Genomic DNA, 22756 nt, shown 5'->3' with positions numbered 1-22756 from the left:
ACAGCAGATCTATAGGATTCCGTGTAGCCTCAAGGTAGATTGTTTAGTTCAACGCCCTCATTTTGACTTCTTGGATTTAATGTGAATTGGAAGCAGTATTAGGTTGGTAGGATTGAGTAAACAATAAACATACTCTCAGAGTAAGGAAAAGAGCTATCTATCATTGTATTGAAGGTTCGCCTCTCCCAGATGGTCCTGGGTGCTTCTTATTTGATTAGTAATGAGGATGTGACTGGATGGGCTTTCTCTCTTGAGCATGTGAAGTTCTCCCAGCTCCTAAACAAGAGATGTGGTAACTGAATGTAAGTAGCATACAACATTACTTACTTATTTACCTTATTTTATTACATAAAAATGTGTTATTTCCCTGTTGAGGAAGTCAACCTCGATGATTATGCATGCTTTTCTTCTAACCTTTTTATAAGTTTTCTAAGGGAATAAAGATTTAAAAATTTGGTTATTGAGATTCTATTTGAAAATTTCTGCCAGGTTTTGAAAAAGATTCCTTTTAGGAAAATCGTTCATACCTCTTGAACTAGGAAATCCACTTCAAGGGATTTATCCAAGGAAATAACCATGGATGTTCAAAGATTTAATTACAAAGATATTCATCAGCGCACTGTTTGTAGCAATGAAACGTTGCAAAGAACCTAAGTTTGAAATAACAGTGGAGAATTGATTAAGCTAGTGGATATGCAATTTTATTAGATACTATGATTTATTTTTTTATGATTTATTTGACTTGATTATGATTATGTGATTTTATTAAAAAATATCCAATCACATGGAAAGCTGCTCTTGACATATTCTTAAAAAAAAAAAAGAAAAAGCCCATTGCCATTCTGACTCATAACGATCCTACAGGATAGGGTAGAACTGCCCTATAGAGTTTCCAAGGAGCACCTGGTGGATATATTCTTAAGTGGGGGAAAAGCAGAAAACACAGTAGTATGTATGGTATAGAACATAAATACACACTCAGAAAAACTGGCAAAAGGTTAGGTGATTTTTACGTTTGTTTGCTTATATCTGTTTTCTAATATTTTTTCAATGAATGTTTTTTATAATAATAGGAAATAATTAATTTAAATAAAATGAAAAGACTGTCCTTTTAAACATTTTATTTGGAGCTGAGGATTGCTATTTGATATAAAAATAACTTTCTTTTTCTTTTGCTTCCTGTAAAAATTGGTAAAGACTTGGGTTGTTGCTCACTAGGAGAGTACACTTGGACAAGTTACTTTCTCTCTGTGAGCCTCAGTTTCTTCATCTGGAAATGAGAGCATTGAATTAATCGAGTCTCTAGGTTCCTGATCTAGTATGACATTCTGAATGCTGTGAGTGTGTGATTAGAACAGTCTTTCCCATGGGGAAAAAAGCAAAAATGTCACTTTGACAACTAAGGTGCCTGACTCAAGCCACGGTCTTTCTGATGACCTCGTATGCATGTGAAAGTTGGACAATGAAAAAGAAAGACAGAAGAAGAATTGATGCATTTAAATTGTGGTGTCAGTAAAGCATATTGAATATGTCACGGACTGCCAGAAGAACAAACAAATTAGCCTTAGAAGTAATACAACCAGAATGCTCCTTAGAAGCGAGGATGGTGAGGCTTCGATTCACTTATTTTGGACACGTCATCAGGAAAGACCAGTCATTAGAAAAGGACATCGTGGTTGGTAGAGGGTCGATGAAAATGAGGTAAACCCTTCACGAGATAGATTGACACAGTAGCCAAAGCAATGGACTCAAACATACTAAAGATCGTGAAGGTGGTACAGGACTGGACAACGTTTTGTTTTGTTATGTATAAGGTTGCTATGAGTTCGAATTGACTTGGCAGCACCTAACAACAACATCTAGTGTGGTAACCCCACTTACCAAGAATTACATACTCAAAATGAGGGATGCCTCAGGAGTGAGGCTGGTACCAGCCACCTGTGGGCCCTCTGGCGGACGCTGTGGAAGCCCAGCTGGAGAAGGAGCCTGCACCCTTACCCACAGACTTCTCACTGAGACTGAGGCAGGAAGCTAAGCTTCCCTTCTGGCCCTTGAGCCTTGGGCCAGGTTGGCCCTTTAATAGGTGGAGGAGGGGGGCTTTAATCCTTTTTGTCTTAATCAGGCTGTGGCAATGCATTTTCTTGGGAAAAAAAAAATTCTGTTTTTAAAATGTAATTTGTACTAATCAGCCCCAGGCAAAGAGAGCCTGTAATAAACTTGGTGTCAATTTCACGTTTTGCTGAAGTTTGTAAAGTGTTTTTGTTTTGTTTTAGAACAACTTACTGTTCTGTGTGTGTTTGGGGGTAGGGAGGTGAATCATCAGTGTGGCAAATGTTTTTTTCAGAAAATATAGGCCCTGAGCATTAAATTTGGCCTCTAAACTTTTATTATCTTTACTTGAATTTTACTAGGTCACCGTTTTCTCTCCCTTCCTTTCTCTTTCTCTCTCTCACCTGTGTTCCCAACATTCTTTGAAGTTGTCTAGAATAAACGTGAGTACCTTTAATGTGTTGAACTGTTTCCCCGATAAGACTTGCAAGTTTCTTCAGGGTAGGCATTTTGATTTTGCTAATCTTGTATCCTGTTCGTATCTTGCCCACTGTCCTACATGATTATCAGTACGGGCTTTAGATTTGAATCAAAGATCCTTGCTGCCAGCCCACTCTGATGCAACCATGTCTCTTGAAGATGAGATTTTGTGAAAAGTGCTGTATTTTTTACTCTTTTTGCTTGAAATTACAATCAACCACGCAAAAGAATGGGATGCACTTTGGTGCCCTAAACGCTGGGATATTCTTGATATTGAAGTGTGGTTATTGAGGAAAACAATCCCCAGACTTGTTCATTTGTTCGTTTGCTCATTCATTCAACAAATGGTTATTATTGTTTATTTAAGACTCTGGCCAAGGCAGCAGAGTCAGAGAAGAGCAAGGACTTTTGATGTCTGTGATGTGGACACCAAAGATAGGGAAGGAAATAGTGAAAAAGAGCTGAAATGGTAAATTGACTCAATAGTGCATTGTCCATCCATTCATCATCCATCCACCCACCCACCCACCCACCCACCCACCCACCCATCCATCCATCCATCCATCCATCCATCCATCCATCCATCCATCCATCCATCCATCCATCCATCCATCCATCCATCCATCCATCCATCCATCCATCCATCCATCCATCCATCCATCCATCCATCCATCCATCCATCCATCCATCCATCCATCCACCATCCATCCAAATATGACTGAGATTCTGCTGAGTGCCCAACACTGTTCTAGACATTGGGGCACAGCATGAGAAAGAGCTGCTTTGTAGAAATCCCATTGCTGTCAAGTCAATTTCAACTCATAGAGACCCTATAGGACAGAGTAGAACTGCCCCATAAGATTCCCAAGGAGAGGGTGGTGGATTTGAACTTTGACCTTTTGGCTAACTGCCAAGCTCTTAACCACCATACCACCAGGGCTCCACTTTGTAGAAGGAACAACTTATAATAAAGTGGGAGAGAGAGATGGAAATTAACTAAATAAATAATATCATTTTAGGTAATGAAAGAAAATGCTATAAAGAAAAATGACACAGTGTCAGGGGATAGAGAGTGCTGGAGGCAGTCAGAGAAGGTTCTATGAGGAAGTGGCCTAAAAAGACACTGAAATGGGGTGAAGGTGCAGGGGAAAGGGCATTGGATCCAGAGTCAGGCCCAAGTTCTCATCTTGACTCTGCCACTTATGGTGCAATGTGGACCAAGTCCCTCAGCTTCTTTGAGGTTAAGATATCCCCTTCACCAGATTATTGATGAAATAAAATAAAGCATGTGGCTAACATTTAAGAGCAATGAATTATTCTTAATAATGTTAAGGCCTGTTGTCTGATTTGTATTTATAACACCTATGGAAAAAATTGAGGTTGCTTTTGATGTTTGATACCGGTTCATGGCTACACACAGCTAAGCTCAGTCTTTCTAGAGTCTCACAAACCTCCAAGGAGAAGACCTCAAAACACCAAGAATGAGAGAAAGGAGAAACTACTCAATTGTGTGTGTGTGTGTGTTGTATCTTCTTAAGGAGAGAGGCAGCCAGCAGTTTTTCCCAATGCACAATAAAACAATTTATTGAAAAACAATGCATCCAGTACTGTGTTTGGCACATGAGGCAGGCACATTCACACTTAACACGTACGTTTGGGGAGTTGTCAAAGCAAATCATTGCATCTTCTTCACAAACTACAGTCACAATATATGTGCAGTTACCTCTAGGAAAGAAAGATGGTAGTCCTTGGTCACCAAGAAGGCAGGAGTTATTTACATAATCCTCAGTTCAGCAGTGCTGGCTCCTTCCAGAGGTCCTTGGCCTCCCAGCCTGGCAGCCTTGGAGGCTTTGCATGGAGCTGGTTTCTAATGGCAGCTGAGGCTGTTTCTCACAAGAGATGTGAGTCTGATTCGTAAGGGCTGAGGTTTCTCCCAAAGAGCAAGAGGGTTTCTGATGTGGTTGGGAACAGGTGAAGTCTTCTACACCAGTCTCTCCCCATAAAGTGGCATTTTCCAAAACAAATGTACCCAGAGTCTGTGTGTGTGGGCTTCATGGAAATAACGATATATGAAGCATTAATTTTCCCTGACACATGCTTCTTGCTCATTTTTTTAATAACTTGCATTCACTCATTTCCTGCCTTTTGACCTTTTGGTTTCATCATTACTCTGTAAGAGCTTCATTTCACATGCTACACTGACATAACATTCTTTAAAATGATGCTAAAACAACATGGTGCAACCTAAGTAAGTGAGAGAAGATATCCTAAACATTCCTTTGTTTTGATTTCTAATTTACCCGTTTGCAATCGATTGTCAGCTTCTCATCAAAAGAACGGAGGCAGCATGGTGCGGTGTAGTAGAAAGCACTGGTTTCTGCCAGTCAGTGGTTGGGAGACCCAGATTCTAATTCCAGCTAAGTAGCTGGGCGGAGAGGTCATTTCCTACTATCAGAACCTCAGTTTTCTATCTCTTCCTTGAGGATGTTGATCTAGAATCTAGACCCGTGATAATATTTAGATCTGTGAAGCTCTGCTATGGACTTAGGTGACTGTCTCTATGTGAATAAATGATGCTACATTGTGATGTTTCAATATTTTTGTCCTGTACCTGGAAGATTTCATTACTCATTACTAATGCTTAGTGATTGGAACTGAACCCATCAGTAAACCCCTCCCAGGGCCCCTGGCTATCAGGCTGCTTTTCTGCAGAGTAGGGGCTCAGATCTGGATCTTGAAATGCTGTTAAAGAGCATTTCTAGCATGGAGTTCAATTATTCTAAGTCTTACAAAATGGTCTAGATTCCAGATTTCAGAAGGAAATCTCCCCCTCCTTTTTGTAATACTTCAGTACTTGATTCCACCTACACATATTGACCAAACACCTCACCCATTATCTATCGATTTTTCTTCCCCATCTCCCTAGCTAAAAATGCTCTGGGGTGGTTGGTTTCTTAAGGCTGGTTTTGTCGTGGATTTGATCATAATGAAATGGGGCGTAGCTGTCAAAGTCTAGTCTGCTTGTAGCTATGGACTTGTCTCTTTGGTGTCAAGAAAAGAACCAAAGGGTGAAAGTGTACTTTGTGCCCATGTTACGCAATTTGTTCTGAATACAGAAAAATATCTGCACCGGTACCTGGCTCATTTAAAACAGAGTATAGGTTACTCAGTGTAAAGAAACAAGCTCATTTTCGATGACTGTTAAGAACCAAACACAGAGGTATACCCTAGCCTTTGAAGCATAACATAAATGTCTAAGTTGAATTAAATTTACAGTCTAGAAATGCCCCCACAGAACCTGTAGGTACTTTACTACAGCAAGGAAATAAGATTTGGCCTTTCATGATCTAATTTTGATTTATTACATGCAGAATAAAAATCTATGGCCACTCATTGTGTCTGAGGAATTAAGTACATTTTTTTCCAGCATTGCCTTCCAAAGGATTTAATTAAACCCACTTAAGAATGACTTCCACCAGAAAAAACTTTGAATTTGCAAACAAAGCTTGTTCTGTGGATCATCAGAGTATCTGATTTCTAAACACTCTGTAGGTGATTCACTCACAACCATTGGTGAGAAAAAAAGGAAGTTGCTCTATTGCTCAATGCCCAGGGAGCTGCAGTGGCCAAAGGTTTGTTGGTAGATTTTTTTTCAGAGTCCAGGTTTACACAAGCTTAGCTAAAGGCAAGGCATCAAATGATGCCTACCTCTACAAAGGTAGCCCAGTCTACAAACGTGGCTACCACTATTTCAGTGGTGTTTCTTGCCCCCTAGGAACATTTCTGAGGGCAAAGAAAACCCAGGTGAGTGCATATTTGGGTCCTGAGCATAATACAAATCTAGGTGTCCCCTGGTGGGTTAGAGTAGAGACATCTGAACCAAGGAGCCTCTCCTGGTGTGGTGGGACCAGGTAAGCCACTTGCGTGTCTTTTTCTCCTCCAGCTCCTTTGTGGGCACTGTTCTCTGGATGCTTGTGGATTTTGTATTAGATCAGGAGGATGAAAGAATAAGGGGGCGGGGAAACTAGAGGGCTGGGAAGATAGGGTGTGAGCTATAGGATATGAAAAAGGATGGCCAAACATGGTTTCAACTGGCAGTTAAAGAATGTTTACCTGGAAGGTCACCCTTAGGAATTAGAAAAGTCATAACAGGTAATCTCTTAAGGTACTGAGTACTCTATTGAGAGGTTCCTAGGCATCATATGAATAGGAAATATTTCACACACAGTAGGGTCCTTAGCCTAAAGGGCCCAACAATATGTTCTCTTACTCAAAATTAGTAAAACTGACCAAGGTGTAAATTCTACCCCCCTCCTGGGGGGTCATTTGGGAGCTCCTTCAAAGCCAATGCTGCCCCTCTAGTGGGGTCATTTGGGAGCACCTCCAAAGCCACATATTTGGCACTCACTGACGCAGAAATTGGCAGGCAGTGTTGTGCTGGAACTGGCTCATACTGACTCTTGAAAACATATTGTTAAATGTTCATCAAGTTAGTAGGCTGAAGTTGGCCATGATGAGAGTATTTATGCCATGGACATTGGTAAGTGCTACAGATCAAGGCTCCACCCTTCTCCAGTGCCAGTTGTTAAACATTTACCAGCACACCAAAGAGCTAAATTGTCTCAGAACCACAGAGGAGGGAAATCAAAGGAGCCCTTTAGTATCTCTGATGATTAAAGACTTTGCATGCACACAGCTATGGAAAGAAGCTGGGCCAAAACTTCATTAGGATGGTGGTACTTATCCAAGAGAGGTGGTGCAAGGCGGCCAGTGCCAATGAGCACTTCTGTCACGCTGGTTGGTTCTAGAATTTTATCTCCTTGAATTTTGTTTTTTGATTGGTCTCATTTTAGCTTGAGGACCTTTGCATTTTGGGCATTACTGGGAGGTTGAGAAATCAGACCCTTGGAGGAATATTTTAGCTCTGGGACTAACTTCCAAGTTGAATCTGAATGAGCCATTTAACCTCCCTGTCTCAATTTATCCATTTACAAAAAAAAGTGACCTGAAACCTGCCTCTTAGTTTTGAATATAAACAGTAAAATATAAAGAGCTGGACTTGTGGTAAAGGATATTAGAGCTAAGCTTCCTTCTTTGACTGTCTTCAGACTCACATCCTTTATGATTAAATTGACCAACTACTATTCGCTTCCAAGTTAGTGACTGGTCAGCTCAGCCCAAAGAGTCAAAGCTTTGAGTCACTCAAATTGTGTCTATATTGCCATGTAACTTCAAGGAACAGATCAGATATTAATTGCATGAGGCATAATAAGCATTTAGCTACTTTGGTCAAAGTGGCATATATGACCCTAATATATTATTGGTTCCAAAATGCTGGCCATATCAGAATCACCTGGGGATCTTTGTACGGTGGACAAATCCCAGGGCATTCTGATGCAAAGTTCTGGGGTGGGGAGCAAGAATTGTATTTTAAAGAGCTCCTAGTGTCAAAATCTATGACAGGAGCTTTGTTTGCTGATGGATCAGTGGCAGAATCCAGGTCCTAACCCTATAATCCCATCATAATCTTAATGTGGAGTCAGTTATCCTGTGGCAGGCTCTTCATTGTGATTCCACTGTAATCAACAAGAAAATGAGCTTCATTGAGGAAAAGCATCTATTGAAATATGTGTCTTCAATAAAAAGTCATCACAACAAAAAAACACTGAGAAATATTGCATCACACAATAATGACGTTCGAAAATGTTATATCTATGTGGCTAAGCAATCAGAGTGTGAGAGAGGCATAATTAGTCATTTTGGTCCTTGGTATCAACTCATCTGTGGCCTTGATTAATTGGGCCACAGAGTCCAGACAGGTCAATCAGCTGGCCAAGGTGCCCTAAATCCCCTGTGCCATGATGCTCCATCTGGGTGCTTTAGCCACATACGCGCAGCTCCAAATCTCTTTGTAAACAAAAGGATAGGTCTACACACTCAGGGAAAAGTAAAGGCTAAACAGATACTTTTGCCGGGAGCATTCAAACAATTATGGGAAAAAAGGAGTTAAGGATCCAGACTTAAACATAAAATTGCTCAGTATGTCATTTTGCACACGAAGACCCAGCCAAAGTTATTCACTGCTATTTGCACATCTTCTTAGCATATTGAACTAAATGCAATAATTCAAAGGCTGTTGAAATTACTTACAATATGGAAGGCATTGACAAAAAGTTATTCTTCCCTCAAGGGGCCCCAGCTAAATACCACACATATGGAGAAGTACATAACTATTCGCAGGATTGAATGTCTAAATTACGCATACACGTTACTAAAACAAGGTTTTATTAAGATGAACAGATTACTGGATAAGATTCCAGCTGTCAACTGTGAATCGCCAGAAAATGACTTGTGATTTACCAAGGGGATTTCTTTCATTTCAGGGAGGGTTGTAGGTGATGAGCAGTGTCCTGTTGCACACCCAGGTGATCATCTCTTTTATCCTTTTGCAACAAGAGAAATAAATAAATATGTATATTTTTAGTAGATCTATTTTCACCTTGATGCTCTTTCCAATTTATTTTTTTATGTGCCCCGTGGATTCCAGACCCAAATCCTTTTCCCTTTGAGCCCATCTTCCTTTGATATGGATAAGGGCAAGAAGCAAGGATCAGGAGTCCCAATTATTCCACTCATGACCTATGTAATCTTGGGCAAATCACTTAACCTCTCTGTTTCTCTGTTCTCTGAGTTGTAAAGGCAAGCATTAAGACTGGATAAACTCAAGGGTCTCTTCCAGTTCCAGAGTCCTAGGATTCTACTGTTCTGTCCCTGCTTCCCTTGGCCTCAGGCCAATACCTCTTCGCTATCTGAGAGTGTCAAATTAGTGCCTCGCCCAAAGTTGGAAGAGATGCTCTTCCGTTTCTTAGCTTCCCCACCAAACAGGTTAGTCCTTGCACTTTCCCTGTAGTGGGGAGCTAGTCGCTTGAGCACAAGCAGGCTGGGAAGCCTTTCCCTTTGCATGTCCTTGCTGGCAGCCCCATGGTCAGGTGTCTGACATCAAGGTCACAGACAGGTGGCACAGCAGCCACAGTCAGCACTGCAAGGCACACAACACTCTCCTATACACACAGCACTACCAAAACAGTCAAGGACACTTAAGGCAGACACAGGGCTAAAAGAGATATTTTAGTCATCAAATATTGGGAAGAGTTTTGGATGTGGGAAGGATTCTTGAAGCCACGTTTTAACCCCGCTTCCCCTGGATCTACATGTGTGCACATGATGCTCCAAACAATGGCTGAAAGCTGAGAGTCTAGTAGTAAGCAGGTTGTCAACTGTTTGTGGGTTCTCCCCTCCCTGTGTTGGTGTTATGTATAGACAGCCTGGGGGGGCTTTATAATGGGATTCATTCCAGTAGTTGGAGGTAGACTCTGCTGTGATTATCCTAAAAGGGGGAAAGTTCTTATAAAAGGATGTATTTAACCCAGAAGTAATAAAGCAAGGGAAATGCGAAAACCAGGGTATGTATCTGTAGCAGAATCAGGAGGAACCCAACGGCCCTGTTCCCAGTGGTTTCATAGGCTTAATTTCTGAAACAGTCTTTAGGAACATGGCTCCTGGAAACCCTGCTAACTCAAAACTGAAGCCACTCCCGAAATCCACCTTTCAGCCAAAGATTAGACAGGCCTATAAAAACAAACAATAACACATGTGAAGAATGTGCTTCTTATTTCAATCAAGTATATGAGACCAAATGGTCAATACCTCCCAAAAGCAAAGATGAGAAGGCAGGAAGGGTTAGGAAAACTGGATGAATGGACACAAAGAACCCAGGGTAGAAAGGGAAAGGGAGAGAGTGCTGGCACAATGCAGGGATTTCAACCAGTGTCATGAAAAAATTTGTATACAGATTTTGAACGAGAAACTAATTTGCACTGTAAACTTTCACCTAAAGCAAAATAAAATAAAATAAAAAAGGATTTTGTGTGATCAGCTAGAGGCTGTTTTTTCTCTACACTTGAACTGTAGGCCAAGGGCATAGCTATTAACGAACATAATAGTAACAGCTCCCATCTATTGACTACTTACTATGGGTTGAAAACTGGGATACATGTTTACCCACATAGCTCACTTAATTTTTGCAAAGGAAGTGATATGGGCTCCTATAAAGAATTTGCAAATTATGGGAGGGTTTGGGATTTTCTTTAGAGATTTTTAAAGAAAAGGGAAGGGTGGTCTTTTGGGATCAGCTTCAGAGAAGTCCTGCCTGGAAGCGGGGGACGAGCTTAACCTCTAAACCTGTCTAGCTCTGGGAGATGAGTCCGTTTCCTCACTTTAGTTCTGAGTTCTAGTTCAAGTGACAGATGATGAAATGATGTTGGGAGATGGAAAAGTCCACTCACTCTAAGGTGAAGATGGAGTCTAGATTGAAAGTGAGATTTAAAAAAATCTCCCTGACCTTCTGTTAGCCCAAAACAGGAACTATTCTCAAAGCCAACTCTTCAGACAGGGATTGGACTGGACTATAAGACAGAAAATGATACTGTTGAGGAGTGGGCTTCTTGGATCAAGTAGACACATGAGACTATGTGGGCAGCTCCTGTCTAGAGGAGAGATGTGAAGGCCGAGGGGGACAGAAGCTGGTAGAATGGTGATGGAAACAGGGTGGAGAGGAGGAATGTGCCGTCTTATTAGGGGAAGGGCAACTAGGAGTATATAGCAAGGTGTATATAAGGTTTATTTTTTATATAAACCTTATATACACCTTGCTATATACTCCTAGTTTTTTTTTTATATATATAAGTTTTTATATGAGAGACTGACTTGATTTGTAAACTTACACTTAAAGCACAACAAAAATATATTAAAAAAAAAATCTCCCCAGACTTTGAAAAAAATCTTGGCATTCTGATGAGACCAAACTGCAATGGTTCACTATAGAACAATTAACTGATTTTTGGTATCCTGATCTTTTGCTCTTTTAACCCGCCTGGTTCAAAGTGTCTACGCATTTACATCTAGTGAAAAATAACGGGCACATTGGGATTAAAACTGCATAGTTGGAATCTGGCATGTGTAATATTGGCATTAATATCGCTTAGCTGTAACCAAATGGACTAAGTGCTCAGAAACAGCCAACTAAACCCTTCTGTCAGTTATCAGTCTTGCGGGGATCCTAACAGAGCACACCATGAGAAATGTGGTACTGTCCTCTTCAAAGGGACAGGGAACAAACCCAGTGTTGCGTTAATACCCGTCAAATTATACCACTGAATTTAATAATGTTTTTCATAGCTCCCCTCTAATTATTTCAGGTACAGGCTTTTTTAGTGTTCCCACCATCCTGAAACATCGATTCCTGTTTCTTTCCATCTATTTGACTTTCATTCAATGTTGTAAGAAAGATGTGTGACAACTGGTAATGCATTTGAGCTTGTATGGTTTTTCTTTCACTTGTTAATATCTGAATCTATGTAAGCCTCTCTGATTAGATAATTTTCTGGAGAAATTAGAAGAAGACAGCTTCCTCTAGGACCAGGCTGAATATGAGCATAGGCCTGTGTGGTTCCTTATTGTATCTGGTTTCACCTCAGGCATGATTATACCTTCCCAAGAAAGGCAATGAGTTGATTACTGTACTAAACTACTGCAATTATTTTTAACAGTATTTGTAACACTGCAAGCAATCTAGATGCGATTTCTGGAAAAGAACGAGCTATTCGACCCAAATGTGTAACAAATGTGCTTGACTGGGATTTGGAAAGAAGAAAGAAACTCTAATTAAAATTTAACATCAACTTGGCCAGACTGTGGGCTGGACTAGAAGAACAGAGTGCTGTTCAGTGAAAAGTCAGGGACGGAAGGGATGTGATCTCTACTCCCAGGGCTGAAATAATGAAGAAAGTAAGGCCAGCTAATTCCTTCATGGCAATCTATACAATCTCAAATGCCCAGAGTTATTTAGGACCAAATCTTGTCACTTCACATGACTTTTCCTTTTGAAAACCTTAATTTGTAGGTGTATAGATCTGATCTCAGTGGAAAGAAAGAAAAAATATCCAGTCTCTACAATTGTCCTGAAGAGAACAAATGGTTCTGGAACAATGATGGTGGACTCAATGATGCTGAAAATGACCCTAGTCTAAGCACTAGTCACAGGGTGTCTGACCTGGCCAATCTTGAACCTCTTCCACTCTAACTCTGCTGGTTCTCAACAGCTCTGAATGGCAACATGGTTACAACACTTTAGGGAATATAGGATTCCATAACAGCTTCTAAACATCCTTCTTCCCTTTCCTCTATCTGTCCCAGGCTCCTAAGATGGCTCATTGCCTCCATGTTCCAAGAGAATGCCCAGCCCAGTGCTTGAGTTGGAATTGAGGGAGGCACTAAACCCAGGCTGGAATGCCCTTGCAGATGTGGCAACAGAACTTTTTGCCATAATAGCACACATGTCAAGGGATGCGATGCCCCCTGCGATGTAGGCTTTGTGCTCGTGAAAGATGCACTCATGATATGCCATTTACCACAGGGGACTGCCCTGCTGTAGAATGATTGCAGGAACGAGTGAGACCTTAATAAGAGGCATTTCTTATAAAATTAATTATAAGGGGTCCATCATGATTTGCTCGGTTTGTCATAAAACATCGAAGTTACCCAGAGCTTTGAACACATCAAGTACAGATACAACACATACAAGCAAAGCTAATTCAATATGATTCCTAGAAAATTATTAAACTCCATGGTGATGGGGCAAGAGGAAACCTTTCAGAGACAGAGAGAGAAAGAAGAGAGAGAGAAGGAGAATAAGAGAGGAGAGGAAAGAGCGAAAGAGAGAGATGCAAACCAGTTTTTTTTTTTTTTTTTTTTATATTTCATTCTGAAGAGTCTGATCCCACAGGCAAAAGTGAGGTCCTGCCCAAACTGGCCAGAGGCCTACGATGACCAGGACTGTATCTGAGCATAGCTGCAGGAATTACGGCCCTAGTCCTAATAAAAAATGGGAGGCAGTTTATTATTAAAATACAAACATGAAAATACTTCAGACCATTTCGTTAGCAGCATAGTTCCAAATGCAACATTCCTTTTATCAATCAATTCTAAATCATGTGCTCAGTTGGCTAAGACCCTTCAAAGAGCAGTGCAAAAGAGGGGGAGAAGACATCTTTCCTTTTAAATGGCAGACAATCTTTATAAGAGATTCTCTAGGGTTCTATTCTGAAGACTATTCAATTTGATTTGGGCACTTTTTAAATAGCCATTTGGCACTTTCCTGTGGAGTTCTTAGGCACAGTGTGACAGAGTCAGCTTGGTGAGCCCTTCCCCATGCATTCGGTAAAGCAGCTGAAACTCGGCAGGCAGCTGGTGGGACTCCTGCCACTTGGTGGTAAATTTGGTTCCTTTTTTGTCATAGTAATGGTATGGAAGGTCTTCCCTCGTGTTGGGGTCAAATCCAAAAGGCCAAAATCCATACAAGTGGATCTCTTCACATATTGCTGACGCAAGGGTGTACATAAGAATACCTGTGCTCAGCCGTTTGGGCGACAAATGTTTGTTTTTCCAGTACCTGTGGAACAATAAGTACACGTAGGTTCAGAGTCCAGGGTTTCAAGTTTCAATTGGATAGGTCAATATGGCTGGGCTGGGAGATGGATTGTTCAAGTAACTGAAATAGTACTTGCTTTGAATCTATCTTGTAGACCACAAAAAAACCTCTGGGTAGAACGGGCTACATAATTTGTGGGACCCAGTGCAAAACAAAAATGTGGGCTCTTTTTTGAAAGATTATTAAGGATTTGAATATGGCAACAACAGATTATTAAACCAAGTGCAGGGCCCTTCTGAGCACAGGGGGATTCTGAGCATGGGGTCCTGTGTAACTGCACAGGTCTCACACCATGAAGCTGACCCAAACTCTGAGCCTTCCTAAAGAGTGGTGACTCTGACTCGATGGTGACGCCATGGAAAGCCACTGCTGAGAATGACTACACATCTCATAAATAAAGGACCTTTGAATGCAGTAGAAGTGGTTGTTTAATCCAAGGGGACCTCCTCTGTCACTTCTCCATCCAAACCTTGAAATAAATTCTTCTTCCTGGGTTTGGAAACCCTCTTGTAAAAAACAGTATTCCCTTCTCCTTCATCTCCTAACTAGGGGTTCCCAAGTTCTTCTTTAGCCTGTAAAGACCTAAGAAAAGTATTTATACACTTTTTGTGTTTAAAAAAAAAAAAGTTAAATTATTGTTGTTCCTTCCATACTTAGGTAGTATTCTGAAGCCTTCCTATCTACACTGTCAAATATTTGAGACGGCTGTGTGTGTGTATCATTAATTATGCAGGTAGAATTAACTTGTTCATGAATCAAGTTTCTATGGATTGTGTTTCTTTCGAGTTTTCATCAAATCACTGTGTTTGCTTCAAACTTGAGTGGTTTTCGGCATTATGCCTAACTCCACAGGCTTTCTGGAAGACTGGTGGCAGGTAGGCTGCATGGGCCAGTTTGCTGAAGTTTCTAGGCATATGTAATTCCTTCTTCACTACTTTAAGCCTTCAGAGATGTTCAGTCTCAGTTTTAATATTCTTACCTAAAGACTTCTGGCAATTCTTTTGGCAAGAGGAAATTTAAACTGAACAAGAGGGAGGCAAAATGATGAGGTCAAAAAACGACAGGACAGGGACTCAGGAACTTGGCTTCCTCCTGGTTCTGCCCAATTTGCACAGTGGCTTTCAGTAAATAACTTCTGCTCTTTGGACTTCAGTTTCCTCAACTTTAAATTTAGGAGATGGGCTACATTACCTCTTAAAAAGGTGACCATATGTCCTGCGAAACTGGGACGGTCCCCGTTTATGCCTGCTATCCCTGTTGTAATTACCAGTAGTGCTCCCTTTCTCTCCAAGAAAAAGTTCCAGTTTGAACTATAAAGGATGCCTTCACTTCTTAGATACATACTAGTTTATTAGACTATGATTCCTTCTTCTATGGGATGTCAACTAAACAGACCTTACATTTGGAAGATGTTAGGGGACTACAGGATGGAAATAGTATATTGTGGGATAAAAATCTTTAGAATTCCCTGTTTACCAGGCTTCCAGAGCACATTCTACCTTACAATATCTGGATAATATGTTAGGACATTGAGGCTACTTACAGAGCGGAAATTAGAGTTGAGACAATTTGGTCAGCTGGTTGAAAGGAAAAAAAAATAGCCTACAATTAATCTTGCTTTATAAAATATGTTGAATTGGTGGCTCTCAATTCAGTTGCATATTAGAATCACCTGGGAAGTTATTGAAAAATAACAAATACCTGGGGCTCAGCAGACCACTTGGATCAGAATCTCTTGAGACAGAGTCCAGGCGGAAGTATTTTTTAAAGCTCCGTAAATGATTCTAATGTACAGCCAGAATAGAGAATCGCCAGGCTACATGAAAACATTGCGTCTCTGGTCAATCTGTCATTTGAATCACAAGGGATCACAAAGAGCTCATAAAATACTTCTCACATGGTTTTGCACTCAAATTATAAAAGTAAATTACTCAGTTTATGATTAACCTAGGGGGTTTGCTAATCTTGGAAATCTACAAAATACTCAGACAACAACAGCAACAAAAAAAAAAAAGGAAAAATTTAAGTCAATTCCATTTTCTTAAAACACACACACTTGATTTGTCTAACTTAGCCATTGGCTTTATCGTGACATAGCTATCTATTTTAAAAAAATTGCTTTTTAGTGATTTCTATGACTGTTCACTAGGCTTACATCCAAGGGAGGAGACAGGGAATAGAAAAGGGAAGCCGATGAAATACTAAATCTTCCATTTGGCACTTGGCTACCAGTCAGGAGAAGACTGAAATTCTTAACTAGAACGATTCATTCATTCATTACAAAAGAGGAAGTAAAAATTTGGCCTAAAGTACTAAACTAACCGCAACAACGAATTAGATAGCTCCCCCCCTCCACAAGAGATTACAATATTGATTTGCCATCTGGTGGGGTATGAGTTAAATGCAATAAAATATACACACCTGTTGACATGTTGCATTATATTTCCAGGCCAAGCCAATTGGACCTTTAACTGACCTCTGTGTTCAACAAAAAAGTCAACTAATGTCCTGGTAACCGTTGCTGAAGTGTGGAAGAAAAATGCAGGGATCCAAAGAATGGCCCCATCGAGCTTTTTTAAACTGAGGAAAAAGTTGTTACGGTCCTGAATGGTCAAAAGATTGTTGTAATATTTTTCCAAGATGCTGGGGTTGAAGGTGGTAAGGTTCGTTTTCCTTCCAACATCTCTTTGGAATGCCTCCGTAGGGGCGAAATTGCAACGGAAAACAAAATCTGATTTATCTATTTGTTGTCCACACTGGCTCCCTGTCAGGATCCCACTATTTCCAACCACAGCACAAATATTATAATGCTTATTCATAATGGGTGACACTTCTGGAAGTAGTGACCGGAAGTTATTGCTAATGGAGAAAACATATTTATGGCTGGAATAATCATAGTGCATCAGTTGTCCGATCCGAACACTATTCTTGGTCAAAGAAAAATTTTTTATTACATCGACATGCTGAAGAATTTCTCGCCTAAAATAAAAAGAAATTCATTAAATGCATCCCATTCAAAAGAACTGATTTTCCGTTTTATGTCTTATGTGGCCATTTCATTCAGACAAAAGTCTTAGGCTCATTGAACCCAAGAAAGGTTATACGTCCATAATAATTGTGGTCTTTGGAGAGGGGGTTGTTTCAGAGTCTACAGACGTGCTAATCTTTTGGTCAAGTTCTGCATGTAATCCTTTAAGACTTGCAAAGGTTGTAACTTACAGTTTTAGTTGCCTTTCCTTGGTTATCTGCTCTACGTGAAGAGTGTATTTGATCAAGGAGGCATAGGCCAAACTGTGTCAGAAAATACAGGGAAACAATTTACACAAGCCCCAAAGAGCTCACATTAACGCACAAACATTGGTGACTGAGAGTTTGTAACTAGGGACTACTTGTTTGCTATTGGATTGCAGTGTTCAAGGAATATCAAATATCACCGGTGTCCAAATAAGAGCCAAATAGATATGAGTCAGTACAGTATTATCTATTATTAAAATATAAAACTGGTAATAACAATGGGTATAGTTGAATATTTAATAGAAATGAGATGATAATCTCATTAAGATCCTTTGAATAATGAAACAGGGTTATTTTTCCAGTTGATTATATAGAAACACAATTTAGTTGGAGAAGTCTAAGGCTCGGAAACAGAGGCTATTGTAAATCCTGAAAAAATATATATTCTAACAATTCAGAGGATAAATAAGGCATGGGTGATATTTAGAACTAATTTCAGGTTGCTTTCATGCTGAGTTTTAAGTAAAATTAAGAATTCCTTCTTAATGCCTCAGCTGTTTAAAATATTTAAGAGAAAGCAAGTAACATGTTACTTGGAGGCTAGATTTCCCAACACTAGAAAATCACACTGAATCTCCTGTATCTTTTGTCTAAAATGTAGCATGAATGTTATTACATATAATCACTTGACCTGGAATGTTATTTTAAAAAATTACTGCATTCTTCAAAGCATAGAGCAATATAAACTGAACTCTTTAACCGAGAACTTCCAAAGTTACCAGCATTGTTCTTACAAGCTGTTGTAAAAGTAAGTTGAAAAGGATACTGGTGAAAATTAATGAATAATTACCCAATTAATAGACTGAAAAGAGGAAAGTTTTGAAAAGGAAATATTGCTCTGACTGATCATTTGGGTCACGTGGACCAGCATGGGAAGAATATTTTTACTGAGTTAGAAATATATTTTGGTGAGGTATATGTGTTCTACTCATGAAAGCTTTCTGTGTTGTCTATAAAATTAATATTGGATTAAAAACCCAAAAGTTGAAAAAGGATTTTTAGGCTTTTAGAATTAATCAATTATTTTCATGGACTAATTTCTAATTATACAGTGTTTTGAAAATTTTAATCATATCTACATGACTGTAGGCCAACTTTTCAAGTAAACAGCATTCTCATGACACTATGGTTATCTATTGAATTTGTTTTAACTCTACCAGTAGGTCAAACTTAAAAAAGAGAGAGCAATAGCTAGAAATGCTATGACCACATCACATCCCCCTAAATAGAGTGGTTTGTAAAGTAAGTATTCACACCCCTAATGAGTACACTAGATGGCTCACATTCCATTTAGCAGCATAAAAATCCCACCAAGAAGGAGTAACGATATATCTCAGGTTGCTAATATCTAAGAGCAGACCTAAATCACTAAGGCGAATAAATAAATTAGAATACATCTCATCCTCTTCCCCTGCCCCTTCAAAACAAAACAAAACAAAGCAAAAACAAACTCCTTCATACATAAAATGAGGCTACTACAAGACATAAGTAATAAGAATGATGATGGGTAGCATATTGAAAAGTTAAAAGCCGCAAAGGCTTAATGAAAACAAACAGGCAAAACCAAAACAAAAACACACTTAAATATTTGTATGTGTTTGGGCCAAGGTTTTTACTAGTAATTTGATGGAGACGAATTATGGTATTTTCTGTGTGTTTCAATGAGAAAATATCATTTTAATACATATATTTTTAAAAATTTCAGCCAAAAAACAAAAACAAAAAACCCATTGCCATGGAGTCGATTCTGACTCATAGCGACCCTGTAGGACAGAGTAGAACTGCCCCACAGAGTTTCCAAGGAGCGCCTGGTGGACTCGAACTGCCGTCCCTTTGGTTAGCAGCTGTAAGATCATCAGGGAATGAAAATGCATTGGGTGGTCTTTTTGCCATTAACCTCTCCCCCATTTTTTAAAATAGATGGTGTTGGCCATATTGCCTGCATGTTAACTCTGAACCATGGCACGCAATTAACCCCTAGGCTCTCTCCTTTTTTTTTCATTCAAATTGGTCGTCTTGTTTTCTTTTTATGAGAGGGCATTCTAGTAACTAGCATTGGTTACCAACCAGAGCATTGCGCAGTCAGCCCAAGAACACAATGCAAATGCCTCTGCAGAGGGAGAGAAGACAGAATTTTGTTGTTTTGGATTTTTAAATTTTTTTTGTTTTGTTTTGCTTTTTGATTTCCAGAATTCAAAAACAACCTTTTGGATCTTCCCGCCCCCGTCCTACCTTTGGTGTAAAAACGCTGTCCGATTAAATCTCCACTTAGGTTTCCCTTGGAGTTCCTGGGTCAGAGAATTCGAAAGGGGTACAAATGACGGGTCTAGAAACTTCAGCGCAAATTGTGACCTGGAGAGGAGCGTGAGTACACAGACAAACGTGCTGGCCTCAGCTCTGGGAAGCCGAGGTAGCCATTAGAGTCCAATCAGCTAGGAGAGGGAGTAATTGGCCCACGCACTGGCTCCATCCTGCCCCAGGGCCCTCCTTCACTTGGCCCACTCCCTGCTCCCCACATACTCCAGGGAGGAAGAAAGACTCTTGGGAAACCCATCTCCATTGTCCTTTCCCCGGGAGCTGGAGCGACCATAAAATGGCCGTCTCGCGGAAGGCAGGGGCGGGAGCCCGACGCGCGGCTGGAGCAGGTGCGCGGACACGACCAGAATCAGCACCGCGGACAGCGACAGCGCTTGCCGGACCCGCGCCTCCTTAGCCGCCCTGGTGAATTGATTTTTGGAAACTGTGCAGAGAAAAACTGAGATACAGGGGAAGGCTGGGATGGCTCCTGACTTAAACTCTTCCTTCTGAGCCTAAGTCTGCTTTCACTCCCTGTCCCCCAGTTGGGGATCCCGGGGGCCGCTGGCCAGCTCAGCTCTTCTGCCCCAGTTGGGGATGTTCTGTGTCCCATACCCAGCCAGGGGGCCTGGCTGGGACCCAGATTGCAGTTTGTTTTTGCCAGCCGCCCCTCAGGAGGCCCTGCTGGGAGAGCTTCTTAGGTCACTTGGTAGGGGCGGAACTCTGGATGAGTTGCGCTAAGCTGCGCCTGGCAGCTTCCCAGGCCGGCCTCGCGTCCAGCCAGTGACTTCGACCTGTGGCGAGGGTAGGCGGCCCAAAGGAGAGTCGCTTCCCGTAGGGGCGGGGGACTGCAGAAATCCCGGAAAGGAGGGTGGCTGCAGGAGTGGGTCGAGAGAGAACTGCCCTGCGGCTTCAGGAGAATAAGCCCGCGCATCCCTTGATGGGTGGGGGAGAGAGGAGAGGAGGACAGTGTAAGGGGGGCCGGCGCCTGCGCCATTAAACCGCCCTGGGCTGCCCGGAGCCCGGTAGTCACGTCAGCAGACAGGGCGCTGGGCAGGCGCTCACCCCACGCATGTCCACCCCTCCCCCACCTCTCTCCCTCCACCACCCTTGTCCTTAAACCCTCCCCTCTTTTTTGAAATGGTGAGAAGGGATGCCGAAGATGAACACGAGAAATGTGGTCACATCGATTAGGACAACGGCTTTAGGGGCTCTGGGTTAAAAAATAAAGGGGAGGGGGAAGGGAGAACCACAGAGAGGAGTGGAAAAAAGACCACGCAATTATCTCGCCCCGAGAAGCCCAGACACCCTCTGCTCCCCGCCCCCCCCCCCCCCCCCCCCCAGTATACCAGATCCCTAAGGGTGCTCAAATCGAAGCCCGCACTCACCGGAATCCCGCGTGGAACATGTACATTCGGGGCGCCCCTTGGCTGGCATACTTGGGAGTGGTGAAGATGTTCTCCTTTTTCAGAGACACGTAGCTGATAAGCGATAAAATCAGCAGGGCGACGCTGAGCATGACCAGCCCCAGCACACTGGCGACCCGGGCCATTTTGCAATTTCTCATCCCTGGCTTGTCTAGGATCAGGGAAACCGGGGCAATCTGTCCATTGAGCGGCCAGCGACTCACTGGCGTGTGGGCGCGGGTGTGCGTGTGTGTGTGTGTGAGTGTGTGTGTGCGCGCGCGTGTGAGCGTGTGGTGGGGGATGGGACCGGAGCAGGGGGGCCGCGGAGGACCCGGGGAGGGGAATAGGAGCTCCGAGGAGAAGCCGGACCCCCCAAAAAAGGGCGCACGGGCGGGGAAGCTGAGCAGGAAGATGGAGGGGCTGCGTGGTGGCGTGGTGAGGGAGCGCGGCGCGCTGTGCGTCCCCAGTGCCGGCTCAGGCTCCCCTGCGCGTTTCCAGCAAGGCTGCCATCTCCTCCGCCGCCTAAAAGATAAATGTGATCAGAATAATGTTACAGTTCGATCTAAGCACAGGATTTAATTAATGAACTCTAATCTCCCAAATAACTGGGGGAGGGAACAAGGGGAGGCGGACGAGGGAAGGAGGGAGGAGAATTAAGGATAGAAGCCTGCATTCTCGCCGAGGGCGGTCTCCCAGGCTGAAGGTGTGAACGAGGAGGTGGCTGTAGGGAGACAGACGACCAAACTTAGTTTAATGGACCACACATTTCTTTAGAATGTATCACGGAATAGGGAGATAAATAACCGGATTTGCTGCTTTGGAGGAGAAACCACCAGCTGGGTCCTTCTCAGAGGCAGGGAGAGTGGTTGTAGGAAGGCATACCTTTAAAAGCTGCTCTGTCACCACTGAGACATCGCCTCGGGATCTGCGGGGCACCACCCGCCCTAGCACCCCAATAAGGAAGCCCCAACATTGGCTGGGCTGGCCTGAGGTGTGAATGCTTAAGACTTCCTGGAAATTTCCTAGAAAGTCTCCCTATTCGTCCCCTACGCCCGCCGTGTATTTCCCTTCTCTCTAAAAGGGAGAAACCAACCAAACCCATTGCCATAGAGTCATTCTGACTCACGGCGACCACATTTGTTACAGAGTAGAACTACTCCATAGGGTTTTCTTCGCTAGAATCTTTATGGCACAAGATGGCCAGGTTTTTCTTCTGTGGTGCTGCCGGGTGGGTTCCAACTGCCAATATTTAGGTTACTAGTACAGTTTAGTACAGTGCAAACCGCTTGCGCCTGCCAGGGACTTTTTAAAAGGTGGGTAGCCCTGGAAAAGGAGCTCTGGTGGCGCAGTGGCTGAGCGCTCAGCTGCTAAAGATTGGTGGTTTGAGCCCATCGGCCACTCAGAGGGAGAAAGAGGTGGCCCTCTGCTTCCATAAAGATTGTTGTTGGTAAACAAACAAACAAAAAAACAGACTTACTGGTCTAAACTGAGACTGGAGAAACCCTGACAGTATTGTCCCCAGACACCCTTATAGCTCAGTAATGAAGTCACTCCTGAGGGTCACCCTTCAGCCAAAGATTAGACAGGCACACGAGGCCAGTGGCAAGAACGAGAAGGCAGGAGGGGACAGGAAGGCCAAAGTCAAGAAGGGCAGGGTGCTGACGTGTTATGGGGTTGGCAACCA

At 42.1% G+C, this 22756-nt stretch overlaps 1 protein-coding gene across 1 annotated transcript in view; it reads right to left on the bottom strand.

The window, feature by feature from the left end:
• Positions 1 to 13755: 13755 nt before the first annotated feature.
• ST8SIA3 (ST8 alpha-N-acetyl-neuraminide alpha-2,8-sialyltransferase 3) overlaps positions 13756 to 22756 on the bottom strand; it is a 98885-nt gene continuing 89884 nt past the window's right edge. The window contains 5 exon segments of the mRNA XM_049902328.1: positions 13756 to 14038; positions 16499 to 17056; positions 19604 to 19723; positions 21055 to 21346; positions 21349 to 21594. Coding sequence (XP_049758285.1) covers positions 13756 to 14038; positions 16499 to 17056; positions 19604 to 19723; positions 21055 to 21346; positions 21349 to 21594 — 1499 coding nt within the window.

Source organism: Elephas maximus, chromosome 11 (genome assembly GCF_024166365.1).
Source record: "Elephas maximus indicus isolate mEleMax1 chromosome 11, mEleMax1 primary haplotype, whole genome shotgun sequence".
NCBI lineage: Eukaryota > Metazoa > Chordata > Mammalia > Proboscidea > Elephantidae > Elephas > Elephas maximus.
The sequence above is the reverse complement of the archived record's forward strand: the minus strand, read 5'-3'. Positions and strand labels throughout refer to the sequence as shown.